General features: G+C 45.6%; 1 protein-coding gene across 3 annotated transcripts in view; it reads right to left on the reverse strand.

Moving 5' to 3' along the window:
* ABCA1 (ATP binding cassette subfamily A member 1) overlaps positions 1-12,701 on the reverse strand; it is a 136,239-nt gene that overhangs the window by 81,868 nt on the left and 41,670 nt on the right. For all 3 annotated transcript variants that reach the window (XM_023510515.1, XM_003785197.3, XM_023510516.1), the window contains exon 5: positions 12,111-12,229. In XM_023510515.1, the coding sequence (XP_023366283.1) occupies positions 12,111-12,229 (119 nt within the window). The remainder of the gene's footprint in view (positions 1-12,110; positions 12,230-12,701) is intronic.

The following is a 12,701-nucleotide window of genomic DNA, read 5'->3' on the forward strand; positions in this document are numbered from 1 at the left end:
AAAAAAAAAAAAAATGAAAGAATATATAAATCCAGCACTTTATGGAGAATCAACAGGAATGATCACAACATCAGTCACTGCAAGGACACATAGGGAGATGTGCCTGTGAGAAAGACCAGTCATTCTGGGTGAGATGGTGAACATTTAGAAGGCAGGACATCAGCCATCTGGCTTTGGCCAAATCAGTTGACAAAGACCTGAATTTTACAATCTGTAAAATCTGGGAGGTCTTGAAAGGAATTAAGAGGTAAAACAAAATCACTGGATAAAGCACTGGAAGATCTCGATTCAAGTCCCAGCCCTGCCATTTCCTGTGTGTCCATGAGCCTTCCTTTTCCCCTTCATCTCTCCAGTCTCAGTTTCTTTGGATGTAAAATGAGGCTAACAACATTCACCGGAGATCAAGAATGCAAAGGTGCTCTTCCGGGAGAAAGAGCTGACCAGCTTCAATTATCCGCTGGGTGATGGGAAAGGTATGACCACTCGCAGGACAAGAAGCCATGCCTGTCACACAGGCAAAGATGGAAAGCCACCCCTGGACAAAGGCCAAGAGAGCCTCCTGACCACAATCCCTTCAACAAAAAGCTTAATCTGCGGAGCTCAGCGACCTTGGTCTTGCCTGGAGGAGCAAACAGTGACCAGTTTCCCAAGACCTTTGCTATGGGTACAGTGAGGTAGCACAAAAAGAAAGAAGGAAAAAAAGCCAAGAGCTTGGCGGAAGGGGGCAGGGGTCTGAAGAACAAAACAGGTGAAATGTGTGGGGCTGGGAAAGAGGCAGACAGAAGTCTCAGTTCTTGCCACCACACATCTAGCCCAGGCACCTGTGACCGAGTGAGAAAAACACTCCCGCAGGCAGGTGGAGCGGTGTGCCAGGCCCACCACCCCCGAGCTGCTTTCACAGTCACGTCCTTCTTTCTTTCCCTCCAGCCTGCTGGCAGGCCTGAGTGTAGCCCATCCAACTAGGGAGCAGAGGATGAGGAAGGCAAGAGCAAGCAAGGTGGGGGGAAAGGAAGGAGGAGGACAGGAGGAGACGGTGGAGGGCAGGAGGAGAAGGGAGAGGGAGGGCAGTGTGCAAAGCCGGAGGAGGGAAGCCCTCTGCTGAGCAGGCTGGGGTTACTCTCGGTCAATGGCCTCCAGTCCCCATCTCCGGTTTCAAGATCTCTGCAGTTTCTTTTGCTCAACATGAAAAGGACCCACAGCAATCAGCTGCTGCACAAGTGGGTGGAGGAGAAATGAAGAAAAAGAAGAAGTAGAGAAAGATCACAAGAGACCACGTCAGCATCCAGGGGACCAGATACTCTCCTTAAACGGACCCCCCATCCAAGGTGGGCAAGAGGTGGGGGAGGGGAACAAATTCTTATTCCTGGATTTACTCAGGCTGCGCTTGTCCAGATGTAAATGCAGGACCCTGAAACAAATCTGTCTAACAGACACGCTCCTGTGTCTTCTAGAGTATTTGTCATTGTTTGGCCTTATTTTCCTGATGCTGGAGCTCTACTTTCTTCTCAAAGGATAGCTGCCCACTGCTTCTCTGAGAAGAGTGAGTCCTCTTTGGGAAGTCCTGTTTGGGAAAGGGGTTAAGGCCGGTGACTCCCTAAAGCAGGCCGGGGGCACACAGCCTCAGGACCTCCTGCTGCTCACCTGCCTGTGGGCTTCCCGACCCAAAAGTTTCTTTCTCTGCAGTGAAGTCTTGCTGAGGGACCCCAGGCATACCTGAAAGAGCTCAGGCTATGGAGTCTAGTTAACTTGACTCAAACCTCAGTTCCAGAACTTGCCAGTTATGTGACCTTGGAAAAGTCACTTAGGCTCTTGAGTTCTGTTTGTTCACAGGTGGAGGTCTACCTTCACAGGAGTGTGTGTTAAATAAGCACTAATGACCCTAGTGTGTTAAATACCATGAATACTGACTCACACATAATCCAAGGGAAAATATAAGATGCAAATTAAACATGTCCCCAAAAAATGTTGATAAAGTCATAGATTACTGTACTCAAAACACTAGTGCTGTGGTTCAAAGGAATAATACTTTTCTCAGTGCTTCTTGAAAGCAGGAGCCTGTAACAAAAGAGATGCTGTACAATGACATAATCCCTGCCTCGCATTCCAAGAGGCTGCCCAGGTGGGTGTCCAACCCTCTCTGCCACTGCAAAAAAGAATCAGTCATCAGTGAAGTCAGGGGAAGAAACAAATATCATTCGTCTTTCTCCAGATTCATCTTTTGAGGCAGCAACACAGCTGCTATGATTTGAATGTCGGTGTGCCCTCTCCAAATTCATGCGTTAAAACCGAATCACGAATGTGATGGTATTAAGAGGTGGGGACTTTATGATGAAGTCATGAGTACAGGGCCCTCATAGGTTGGATTAGGACCCTTATAAAAGGGTAGGACAGAGTGAAATTTTTCTCTTCCATCCCTTCTGCCACATGTGGACATGGCATTTGTCCCCTCCAGAGGATGCAGCAACAAGGTGCCATCTTGGAAACAGAGAGCTGCCCTCAGCAGACACCAAACCTGCCAGCCCTTTGATCTTGGAAGGCCGTTTGTGAAGATCAGAGCAGCAAAAAAAAAGATAGAGGATGCCCAGAAGACAAAAGGGGTGAAGAGCAGTTAAGAGATGAAAAGTGTGAAGAATCAGAATCTAAAAACAGGAAAGACAGAGCTAAACAGAAGGGACAGGGAGAAAAAGTAAAAGGAAGTTTGAGGCATTCACTTCTTACTGAGGAGCTGGTCTCTGACCGAAAATGGGAGCAGACACTCCAAACACAAAAGGTGAGGCTAGAATCAGCCTGCAGGGCCCTGAGAGGTCCTCCAACAAACAGAAGGGAAGAAAGACCCTTCACGAGTTAGGGACTGCTCAGTCCCTGGTGAAGGAAGAATTGTTAATACATATAATGTATAAGTAGCTTAATTTTTCTAATTTTTAAAATTAATAAAATAAGGGACATGGTAGTACTTTATGGGCAAAGAAAAGTGACTCTCACTTACTAAAAATCAGATGTATTATCTGTTTTGTTTTCCAGAATCTCTAAAACAAGTTTATAAGAAAGGTATTATGATTTTCAAATGAGGAAACAGACCTAAAGAGGGAAATGTCTTTCTCAAGGTCAAAGAACAAACAAGTGGTAAATTCAACTCCAAATAGCCTTGACTGCAAAGCTTTGGTTCTTTCTACTATATCAGCAATTAAATGAATTGTTTTACTGTTTAAAAATGCTTCATCACAATTTCCAAAGTTGATGACAGCACCCATGCTTCAGGGTGTTGGAGTAAGTTGACAGGGCATCAGAGTGTGGTAGAAAGACACTGAGCCTTGGAGTCAGAACTGAATTCAATTTACAGCCCTACTCTGTGACCTCAGGCAACAGACATCACCCTTTCAAGCCTCGGTTTTCTCATCCATGAAATGTAGATAATAATGCCAACCTGCTAGTCCTGTTGGAAGCCTTGAATGTAATAATCCAAAAGGGAGGAGTCCTGGGTAGCCAGAAACTCCCCTGAGGTCCCAGGGCACTGGGTATGGATGGACTGGGATGAGAAAGGAGACAAAAGGACTTCCAAGAGAAAATGGCATCATTACCTGGTGCAACTTAGTCTGTTGGACAGTGTCACTCTATAATGTAGATAATCATGCCAACCTGCTAGTGCTGTTGGAAGCACTAATGATGCCATTTTAATATGGTGCAACTTAGTCTGTTGGACAGTGTCACTCTAAATTTGTGTTTTTATGCCTCAAAGCCACAGTGATAAAAGGGTCCAGAAATGGGAAGCTTTCGGTGAGAAACGAACTAGACTTACAAATTGCTCTTTGCCACCCACAAAGTAAATAAAACTTACATTGGAAAAGCAGGAGACATGCAGCCCTGCTCTTAATGTTAACAATTCAAAACCTTTTGAAGGCAGTCTATTTGTGGGGTACACGCTGTTCTGTAATCTAATGCAATTGTGTTTTCTATTCTTGTCTGGGTAAAGCTGACCTTTGATTTGATTTAGTTCAAGCAATATTTCAACACTGCAGTGAAGCATTGCACCCTCCTGATTACAGCCCAGCTGGGGCTATGCCCCTGCCCTGGATGGAAACCAACAGTCTGGGTGCTGAGATCTCGCCTGGCTTTGACAGGTCTGGGAAAACTCATAGTGAATAGAAAGGTTTCAAAATATGAAACTGCAAGGCCCGAAATCAAAACTTTTGACAAGTGCATAGAGAACGTGAATTGCAATCACCCAAAGATTTCAAAGAACTTCCACCTGGATGACATAACGTTGACACACATGTTATCAGATCTTGAAACAAGTGGATACACTAGGAGCCCACAAGAACAGAAAACAAAGCTTGGGGCTGCAACCCCAACATCAGCAGCTACCCTAGCGGGATGAGGGGGTTCAGGCAGGAAAGGAGAAGTGGCTGTGAGTCACAGGATGTTCTTTCTAGAGGGGCCTTGGGAAACATTCCACACGTGCTTGAAGCCAGGAAGTGGAGGAAGTCTGGCGTTTCTCTCGGAAGCCCTTTTGTCTCCTTTCTCATCCCAGCCCATCCATACCCAGTGCCCTGGGACCTGGCAGGAGTTTCTGGCTACCCAGGACTCCTCCCTTTTGGATTTTGCAGCACCAAAGCATAAAAACCTGGAGTGCTAGTCCTATTACTACCCCGTGCCAGCTATGCTTTCTTAGATAAGTTACTGAGCCTCTCTGAACTTCAGCTCCTTGATGGATATAAAAAAGAATAAAGTCTCCTCCCTCAGCTCAGCGCCTGAAACTCAGCAGCTAGGGCGCCGGCCACATACACCGGGGCTGGTGCATTCGAACCCAGCCCGGGCCTGCTAAACGATGACAACTAGAACAAAAAAATAGGTGTTGTTGGCGGGCGCCTGTAGTCCCAGCTACTTGGGAGGCTGAGGCAAGACAATCGCTTAAGCCCAAGAGTTTGAGATTGCTGTGAGCTGTGATGCCACAGCACTCTACTGAGGGTGACATAGTGAGACTGTCTCAAAAAAAAAAAATCTCCTCCCTCTACATTATATGATGATTATAAAAACGCAGTGAACTAAGGGGCAAGCCTAGTACTTATGATGTGCCATACACTATACTAAGTGCTTTACCTCTTTTAGTTCATTTATTTACCACAACATTCCTGAAGGAGGTCATATTGTTCATTTCATTTTGAGGAAACTGAGACACAGAAATATTACAGAATTATCCAAGGTCACACAGCTGGTCAACAGGAGACCCAGGATTTGAACCCATGCAGTTCTGGCTGCTGAGTCTGTTCTCTTAACATTAAATTTTACTGCCCACGGAATATTTACAAGATGTTAATTTTTACCTCCTTCCCTCAACTCCCTGCCATAGCCAACTACCTTGCCATGTCACCAAGGCTACCCTGCCCCTAGAACTCACACCTTTTTTATTTTCAAAGATCAAAGCAGAATATAAGGTTGACACAGTGAGTTCTCAGTATTACCAGTAAATCTGACAGCCAGAGAGACATGACCCTTGTCCCTACGTAAAGTCTAACAGAGCCCTCAGGACTAATTTCCCAAAAGCCTTGGTCACAGTCACAACAGAAAGGCCAGACAAACCAGATTTGTACAAGGGATATATAGAAGGAAAGGGTGGCCGAGCCCCAATGGCAGGTGCCTGCAGATCTGCCCTGGATCCTCCCCCATCCTGTCCACTTCCAACCCTTGACCTCAACAGTATGAGATGTCCTACAAAGGCACACCTCCAGCTCAGTGACAAAATGGCCAAAGCTCCTCCTTGTTGTTTCCTGGCAAAGTCTTCATCAGCTTCAGAAGGCTGTCCATCCTGAAGAAAGCATTTCAAATGTCCCGGAACCAGGAGCCATGCGAGACCAGTGGTAGCCCTAGTTCTCACTGGGGGAAACTGAGATAAGATACTCTAGACTGTGGCAAGGAGCCCTGGAGGCTGTGTACTACCCAACTCTAAGAGCACAATTCTTACAGGGATGCCTTTCACATAGGCCACAGTGTATTCGTACCCCAGAAATGTGTGACTCGCCAGCCCTAGGTACAGTCTGAAAGCTATCCCTCAGCTGTCCCAACTGGCTGAATTCAGCAGGTCCCAGAAAATGATCTTCTGTAGTCCCACAAAGCACCCACTGGGCTTCTGTAGTTAAAAGGTATTGGTGTGGCTCTAACTTAGGACATGCCTGAAAACCAAGATCTTGGCCAAGGACAGAAGTTGCTGAGTGCCATGCACAGGGGCGACTGGCTGTCTGGCTTCCAGCCACATCACAGAAGCCATAACCCTTTCCACATCACCTGGGTCATACCACAAGACTTCCACAAGACACCCCACAAGTCTAGGAACTGTCCCCAGACCAGCATAAGCAAAGGCAAGATGGAGAAAGCCACTATGGGGGATGTAGCAGTGTACAAGGGCCTTTAACTATGGAAATGGGGGGCAGAGAGAAGTTGGGGAGCTGCTTAGAAGGGATGGGGATGATCTACCCCAGGAAAGCAAGAAGCCTCAGCCCCTACAAATGCACTTCCCAATGCCAGCCCCGTGGAAGCCCTGACCACCACGCTCAGGAGAGGCCCATGTCCACAACGCCACCTGGAGTTGAAGGAGAGTCTGTAGTCAAGTCCAGGCCTTGGGGCAGGGGGCGGGCAGGCACTGGAACCAGGGGGATGTCTGAGCAGGCATGTTCAGCAGGAAGCTATTCGGTATCACTAACCAAAGCATTTTAAGTCTCTGAAAAGGGAAGAAACGGTAAAGACAAAGAAGGCGGCAGAGGGGCACCTTCTCCAGCCCAGCCCTGATTCCGAGCAGCACCAGCCTCCTCCACAGGGAGGCCTGAGAAGAAGCCAGTCACAGTGGTCCCATGTGACAATGCCAGATTCACCAAATGGCCACAGGGATGGGTACTGCAGGTGGCTTGGAGCGGGAAGCGAGGGAGGGGCTGAGGAAGGAGGCAGCACTCCCTGTTTCCCTGTGCCCTAGGAGGCAGGCAGGAGCACATGCAGCATCATGAGACTTCTGCTGGCATGACTGTAGCAGGGAGCTCTCTCCTTTTTTTTTTTTTTTTTTGGGCCAGGGCCTGGTTTGATCCCGCCACCTCCAGTTTATGGAGCCGGCGCCCCACTCCTTTGAGCCACAAGCGCTGCCCTCCTTTTTTTTTTTGAGACACAATCTCACTCTGTTGTCTAGGCTAGAGCAACCTCATATTTCCCTGCAACCTCAAACTCCTGGGTTCAAGTGATCCTCCTACCTCAACCTCCCAAATAAAGGATCTAGGACTCTCAGTACACACCACCATACCCAGTGAATTTTTCTATTTTTTGTAGAGACAGGGTCTTGTCCAAGCTCGTCTCAACCCCCTAGCCTCAAGCAATCCTCCTGCCTGCGCCTCCAGAAGTTATAGCCACCATATCCAGCTAAAAAAGAATAGTTTTTAAAAATCCTACTTTTACAAACTTTACAAAAGTATATCACTGTGTAAATACGTTGCTAAGACCCCCTTGAAGGGTCTACAAAGAGTCTATGAAAATGGGATGTTTTCAGCTTCCCAGTAAATCCACTCTAGGCCTCTGGGTTTGTGGCTGTCCTTCCAACAAAGTTCTGGAAGGCTAACCTTGTGGAAGAAGGAAAGTCAAAGCTGTTCTAAAAACTTTTGTCATTATTATTCATTTTTAGCCCTGCTGACCCAGGTGCACACAAAAGAATCAACTGTACAATTACATGTGCTCACTCACTTTTATTTTTTCTCAGCTTCATTCTACAAAGATTCACTGATGGCTTCATCTGGTGCCTGCTACTGTGCTGATGCTCGCTTGGGACAGAACTATGAATGAGGCCCCATTTTGCCCTCACAGGGCTACAGACTGGTTAGTCCCAGGTGATTCCCCATCTAAGTTTCCAAGATGAAGTATTTTCAGGTTGTTTCTCCAAAGTCCTAATTTCAAGGCATGGAAACTTGAGGCCCAGAGAGGTTGAACCAATTTGTAAAGGCAGGAAAAGAAGGAGGAAGCAAAGCAACACATTGTGTGCCTACTACGTGCCGTGAGTTCCCCATTAGTCACTCACAGGCATGATTGGATTGAACGGTCAGTGATGCACAGGGCTGCTACATTTCAGGGAAACTGAGGCCCAGAAAGACTCAGCCCTTGCCGAGGTTCACACTTCCTGAGGGACAATGCCTGAATTTGTTTCCAAAATGAATCTTCATACAAAGCTCAAAATTCTTTTCTTATACCACATTTTCCAATCTTGAGTCATTTACATACTACTCTCACAAATTTACCATATCCACACAAAATGTTTACTTTAAATTAACTATTTTTTTCCTTTTAAACATCCTCCAAAGAAATAATACTCATGAAACTGCACTTCAATATGGGTTAAAATTAAAAGTTATTAGCCAAGCATGGTGGCTCATGCCTGTAATCCTAGCACTTTGGGAGGCCAAGGCAGGTGGATCGCCTAAGCTCAGGAATTCAAGACCAGCCTGAGTAAAAGTGAGACCCCCATCTCAAAAAACAGCAGGGTGTTGTGGCAGCACCTATAATCCCAGCTACTCAGAAGGCTGAGGTGGGAGAATCACTTGAGCCCAAGAGTTTGAAGTTACTATGAACTAAGACACCACAGCAACAGAGTGAGACTCTGTCTCAAAAAAAAAAAAAAAATTAAAAATTATCATCTGTGTACTGCCTGAAATTGTCTCAGACACCACACCAAACTCACTCAGAAAAACACCTTTGCCAGTATGATCTCCAGAGACAACAGAAACATGTCACTTGAAGGTTTCTTAGAAGTCGTCTAATTTTTACATTCCTTTTGTGTTGCAGTCAGGATAGGAATTTTAAAAGAATGAATGCTCCTCATACTGACTCTTAAGTATTAGTTTAGCCACCACTCAACCTTTGTGGTTATACTCTGGCTTAGGAAGATAATAATAAAACATTCCCAAAAAAATCCAGGGATGAGAAAATTGGGAGAGGCCCCTCTCTATGGCGTCCTCCTTGGATTTCTCATCAGGATGACTTCAAGGATAATTAGAAGATTTGTGTATGACTTAATTCCTAAAACCAGAGACCTTTCCAGTTGGAAGATCATTAAAACAGGACAAGAGAGCACTGTAGAAAGAGAACCACACGGAGCAGGAACTTAGCTGTGTTCTATTGCTGGACTATCCCTCCCATGGTTGTATAAACTTGAAACAATCATTCCCCCCTTCGGGATCAATTCTTCTCTAGAGTGGAAGCTCCACACAGACAGGGGCCATATTTCTCTTGTACACCTCTGTGTCTCAGCACCTGAGAACAGTGGTTGGCACGTGTGAGGGGTTCGATAAACACTGGTGGAATGATTAAATCAATCAACCCACTTATCTGTAAATGAACTAAATGGTCTATAAGATCTCTTCCAATAAATGAAAACAAAACAATGTTCTAGCCCCAGAAACCATGAGAGTAAAAGAGGGTATTTAAGTAGAAGCCTCCATAACTACAAATCATCTACAGATAGTCCCTTGGATTTAGCAGATGCAAGTTGAAAGAAAGAACAAGATAAACCCTCCAGCTGGATCACAGAAGCAGGAGCCCTGTGGCCTGGCACCGATGACAGCCCAGACTAAGGGATCTCTAAGAGCCTGAGGGGCAGTGTCCACAGGGGTCATTAAGCCTTGGTCCCACAGTTGTCAGTGACTTGGATGAGAACAAAGATAGTTGTTTATCAAATTCCTAGAAGACAGGCAAGAATCAGCAGGAATAATACATGACAAAATCAGAATCTGAGATGGTTTGCGTAGGAGGAGATGGTACAGGGAGTCTAAGAATGTAAAATAGAAAAGAGACATTTTCCCTTTAGTTCAAAAAGCCAACAGCACAATTAAGAAATAGGGAACGAGTAACTTTTAATCCCATGTATTTACAAGAATCTGTGATTTTGGTTCACTGCACATGGAATATGAGTCAACAGGGTGACGTGAATGCCAAAAAACCTAATGCAATCTCGGATTGCATTAAGAGAAATATAGCACTCGCAGAGCAGGGAGGCAAAAGTCCCTTTCTCCTCTGTGCTAGAATACTTTTGTAATTTCTGGTAAACTTGAAGAAGTACATAGACACAGTGAAACACAGTCAGAGGAAAGGCATAAATTGAGAGGAAAAACATTCCCTAAGAGGAATAGAGGACATTTAGCCTAGAAAAATCACAGACTTAGAGAAAAGAGGGGAATAAAACATGAGAGCTAGCTTCAAATATTTCAAAGAAAATAGATTCATTCTCTAGAAAGGATAGGAGGGTAGCAAATATTTTCTGACAATGAGAGCTGCCATCGCTCAGAATGAGCTATCTATCTGAGGAGGGTCCCTGTCTGGGGAGGTGGGTATATGGCAGAGAAAGTGAAAGATGATAGATAGAGCTCCATACGAGACCAGCTCCAAGGGTCCTACCTGCCCTGAGAGAGCTGGTACAGGAGGACAGAGCACAGAGTTCTGAGTAGGGTGTGAGTACAGACAAACAGGGATCACAGTAGGGATCTACAGTAACATACCCCAGGCTCAGACTGTCTCAAAAATCTACAGAGCACTAATCAAAATCAGCAAAAGGTTACAGATCTCCTGCAGGAAACAGCAGTATGTCTGTGCATTTCCCTCTATGCTGAAGCCTGGCTTTGTGTTGTCAAGTGAGTAAAAAAGGAATTTGAGAAGCAGCTGCAAGGCAGAAAAGGGGACAAAGTAGTTGAAGAGAGAGATGCGAAACAAGTACTGATATGACACAATCGAAATCAGAAGAAACTTGTCTTCTCAGAGCTATGTGCACAGACGCGTGGTTTAGGGACACAGATTCTGACTTTTCTCTACCTTAACTCATATCTCCAGTTGCTCAAAGAAGATAGTGGTGCTTCTAAGGCAGCCTCCAGGAAGATCTGAAACTCTGCTTGGTAACTCTCCTCCAAGAGCTAGTCCATTTCAACAGCCACACAAGGCACCAGGCACAAGGTGAGAAGCCCAAGAGGGACACTCAGAAATACATCACTGTCATTTAAGAATATTGGTTCCCATTTAGTGAGTACCTACTACTTGCAATGTACAAAAACCTAATGCATTTTATAGCTAAGGAACGCAAGGCTCAGAGAAAAAGAAAGTGGCTTGGCTGAGATGTCACCCCAAAATAATCCCAGTTCACATTCACTAAGGACTTCCTGCGCACAAAATATATTTTATATAAATTCTTCTTTTGCCAAATAAGATGGCCTTTCAGCAAAGACCAGCTCACTCCATCCCTGGCCAAACACCAAACTGAATCAAAAGTACTCTCCCTGGAGCAGCGGTGACAGCTGGCCCATGACGAGGAGGAACAGTTTATCACTGACATTGTTTAGAACCAGCGGCACATGGTGATAATAAAAAGTACATCGACTTTAGTCATCTGTATTAGTGCTTTTGAATTCTCCCCAGACCATGTGTGCCATGATCGACTGCACTCGGGAGACAGCTCACACAGCCTCTGTCCCCCTGGCAGGCCACGCCTGGGAAGTCGCTCTGTGACTCCCAGCATGCACCTCTGCCCCTTGGCTCCCCAGTCAGCAAACCACTGGCTCCTCAGACACTTCCTTGATAGCACACAATAAACTGCTTGGGTACTTACCAGATAGGAAATAAAGATTCTACTTTTAAAGATCAGAATTCAAATGCCCATCGGACTCGATTGAATGACTAGGAGAAGATGAACAGCATTTCCTTTTTGGAAGTAAATGCTTCCTTAGCCATATCAAATTGCAACTTTAATTGCTTTTATGTGCACAGAAGAATCCCCTGTCTATAGTTACGTCCATTCATTGCAACCATATGGCCAACTCAAAAAAAAAAAAAAAGCGTTTGCATCCCTAGGTATCCCTGCAACCAACCCTATACTGTTCCTTCCTGGGGATTTTTCCTCTGCTCCCCCAGAGGAGACTCGTACATCACTGGCACAAGCAGCTCCCCTAGTTTCTTCCCCAACACCTTCTTCAGAGAGGCCCCTACAGTGCAGCCACTGAGCAGGAAAACGCCACAGGGAGGAGCTAAAGGGAAGAAATCTCAGGCCACCCGGGCTATTCTCTCTCCCTCATGCAGCTACAAACCAATGCACCGAGGCTTTTGCTTACTTGAGGTGGACTTCTCAATCTGCTGCAGTGTTCTCAGAACTTTGTGTATGTCTTTCATGCTAGTGTCTTTCTGGCTATATAAAAGAAGCCTCTGGGCATCTGAGAACAGGCGGGAAACACTGTAAAGGGAATAAGAAAAGAAGAAAAGCTCTCGTTAGGCTAGCTGCCTCTCTCATTTTAAGCAAGTCATTGTCAGGTACACAGACCCCAGCCTGGGGCCATTCGCAGGCAGGCCTTGGCCCACTCCCATGGCTCCCCACAACCCATGCTACTGATATGCTCCCAGCCACCTGCCCATCACCCCTACCCCAAATGACCTTCCCCAAGTGTCCACACAGCTAAATCTTCCCACCCTTGAAGTCCTAGCCCAACACACGCGCACACACACACACACACACACACGCATACACACACACACACACACACACACGTGCGCATACACATACATGCCCCAAGGACTGACTTATCCATGGAGCAGGATACTTCTTTTAAAGTATCAATTATAATGAAAACATGTACAGAATAAAGAATCTTGTCTAGAATATGTTCATCTTTATACCAACAGACTCATAAAATATAATTTTAAATTTT

The sequence above is a fragment of the Otolemur garnettii genome, unplaced genomic scaffold, assembly GCF_000181295.1.
Source record: "Otolemur garnettii isolate 467f Iridium unplaced genomic scaffold, OtoGar3 scaffold00014, whole genome shotgun sequence".
In the NCBI taxonomy this organism is placed as follows: domain Eukaryota; kingdom Metazoa; phylum Chordata; class Mammalia; order Primates; family Galagidae; genus Otolemur; species Otolemur garnettii.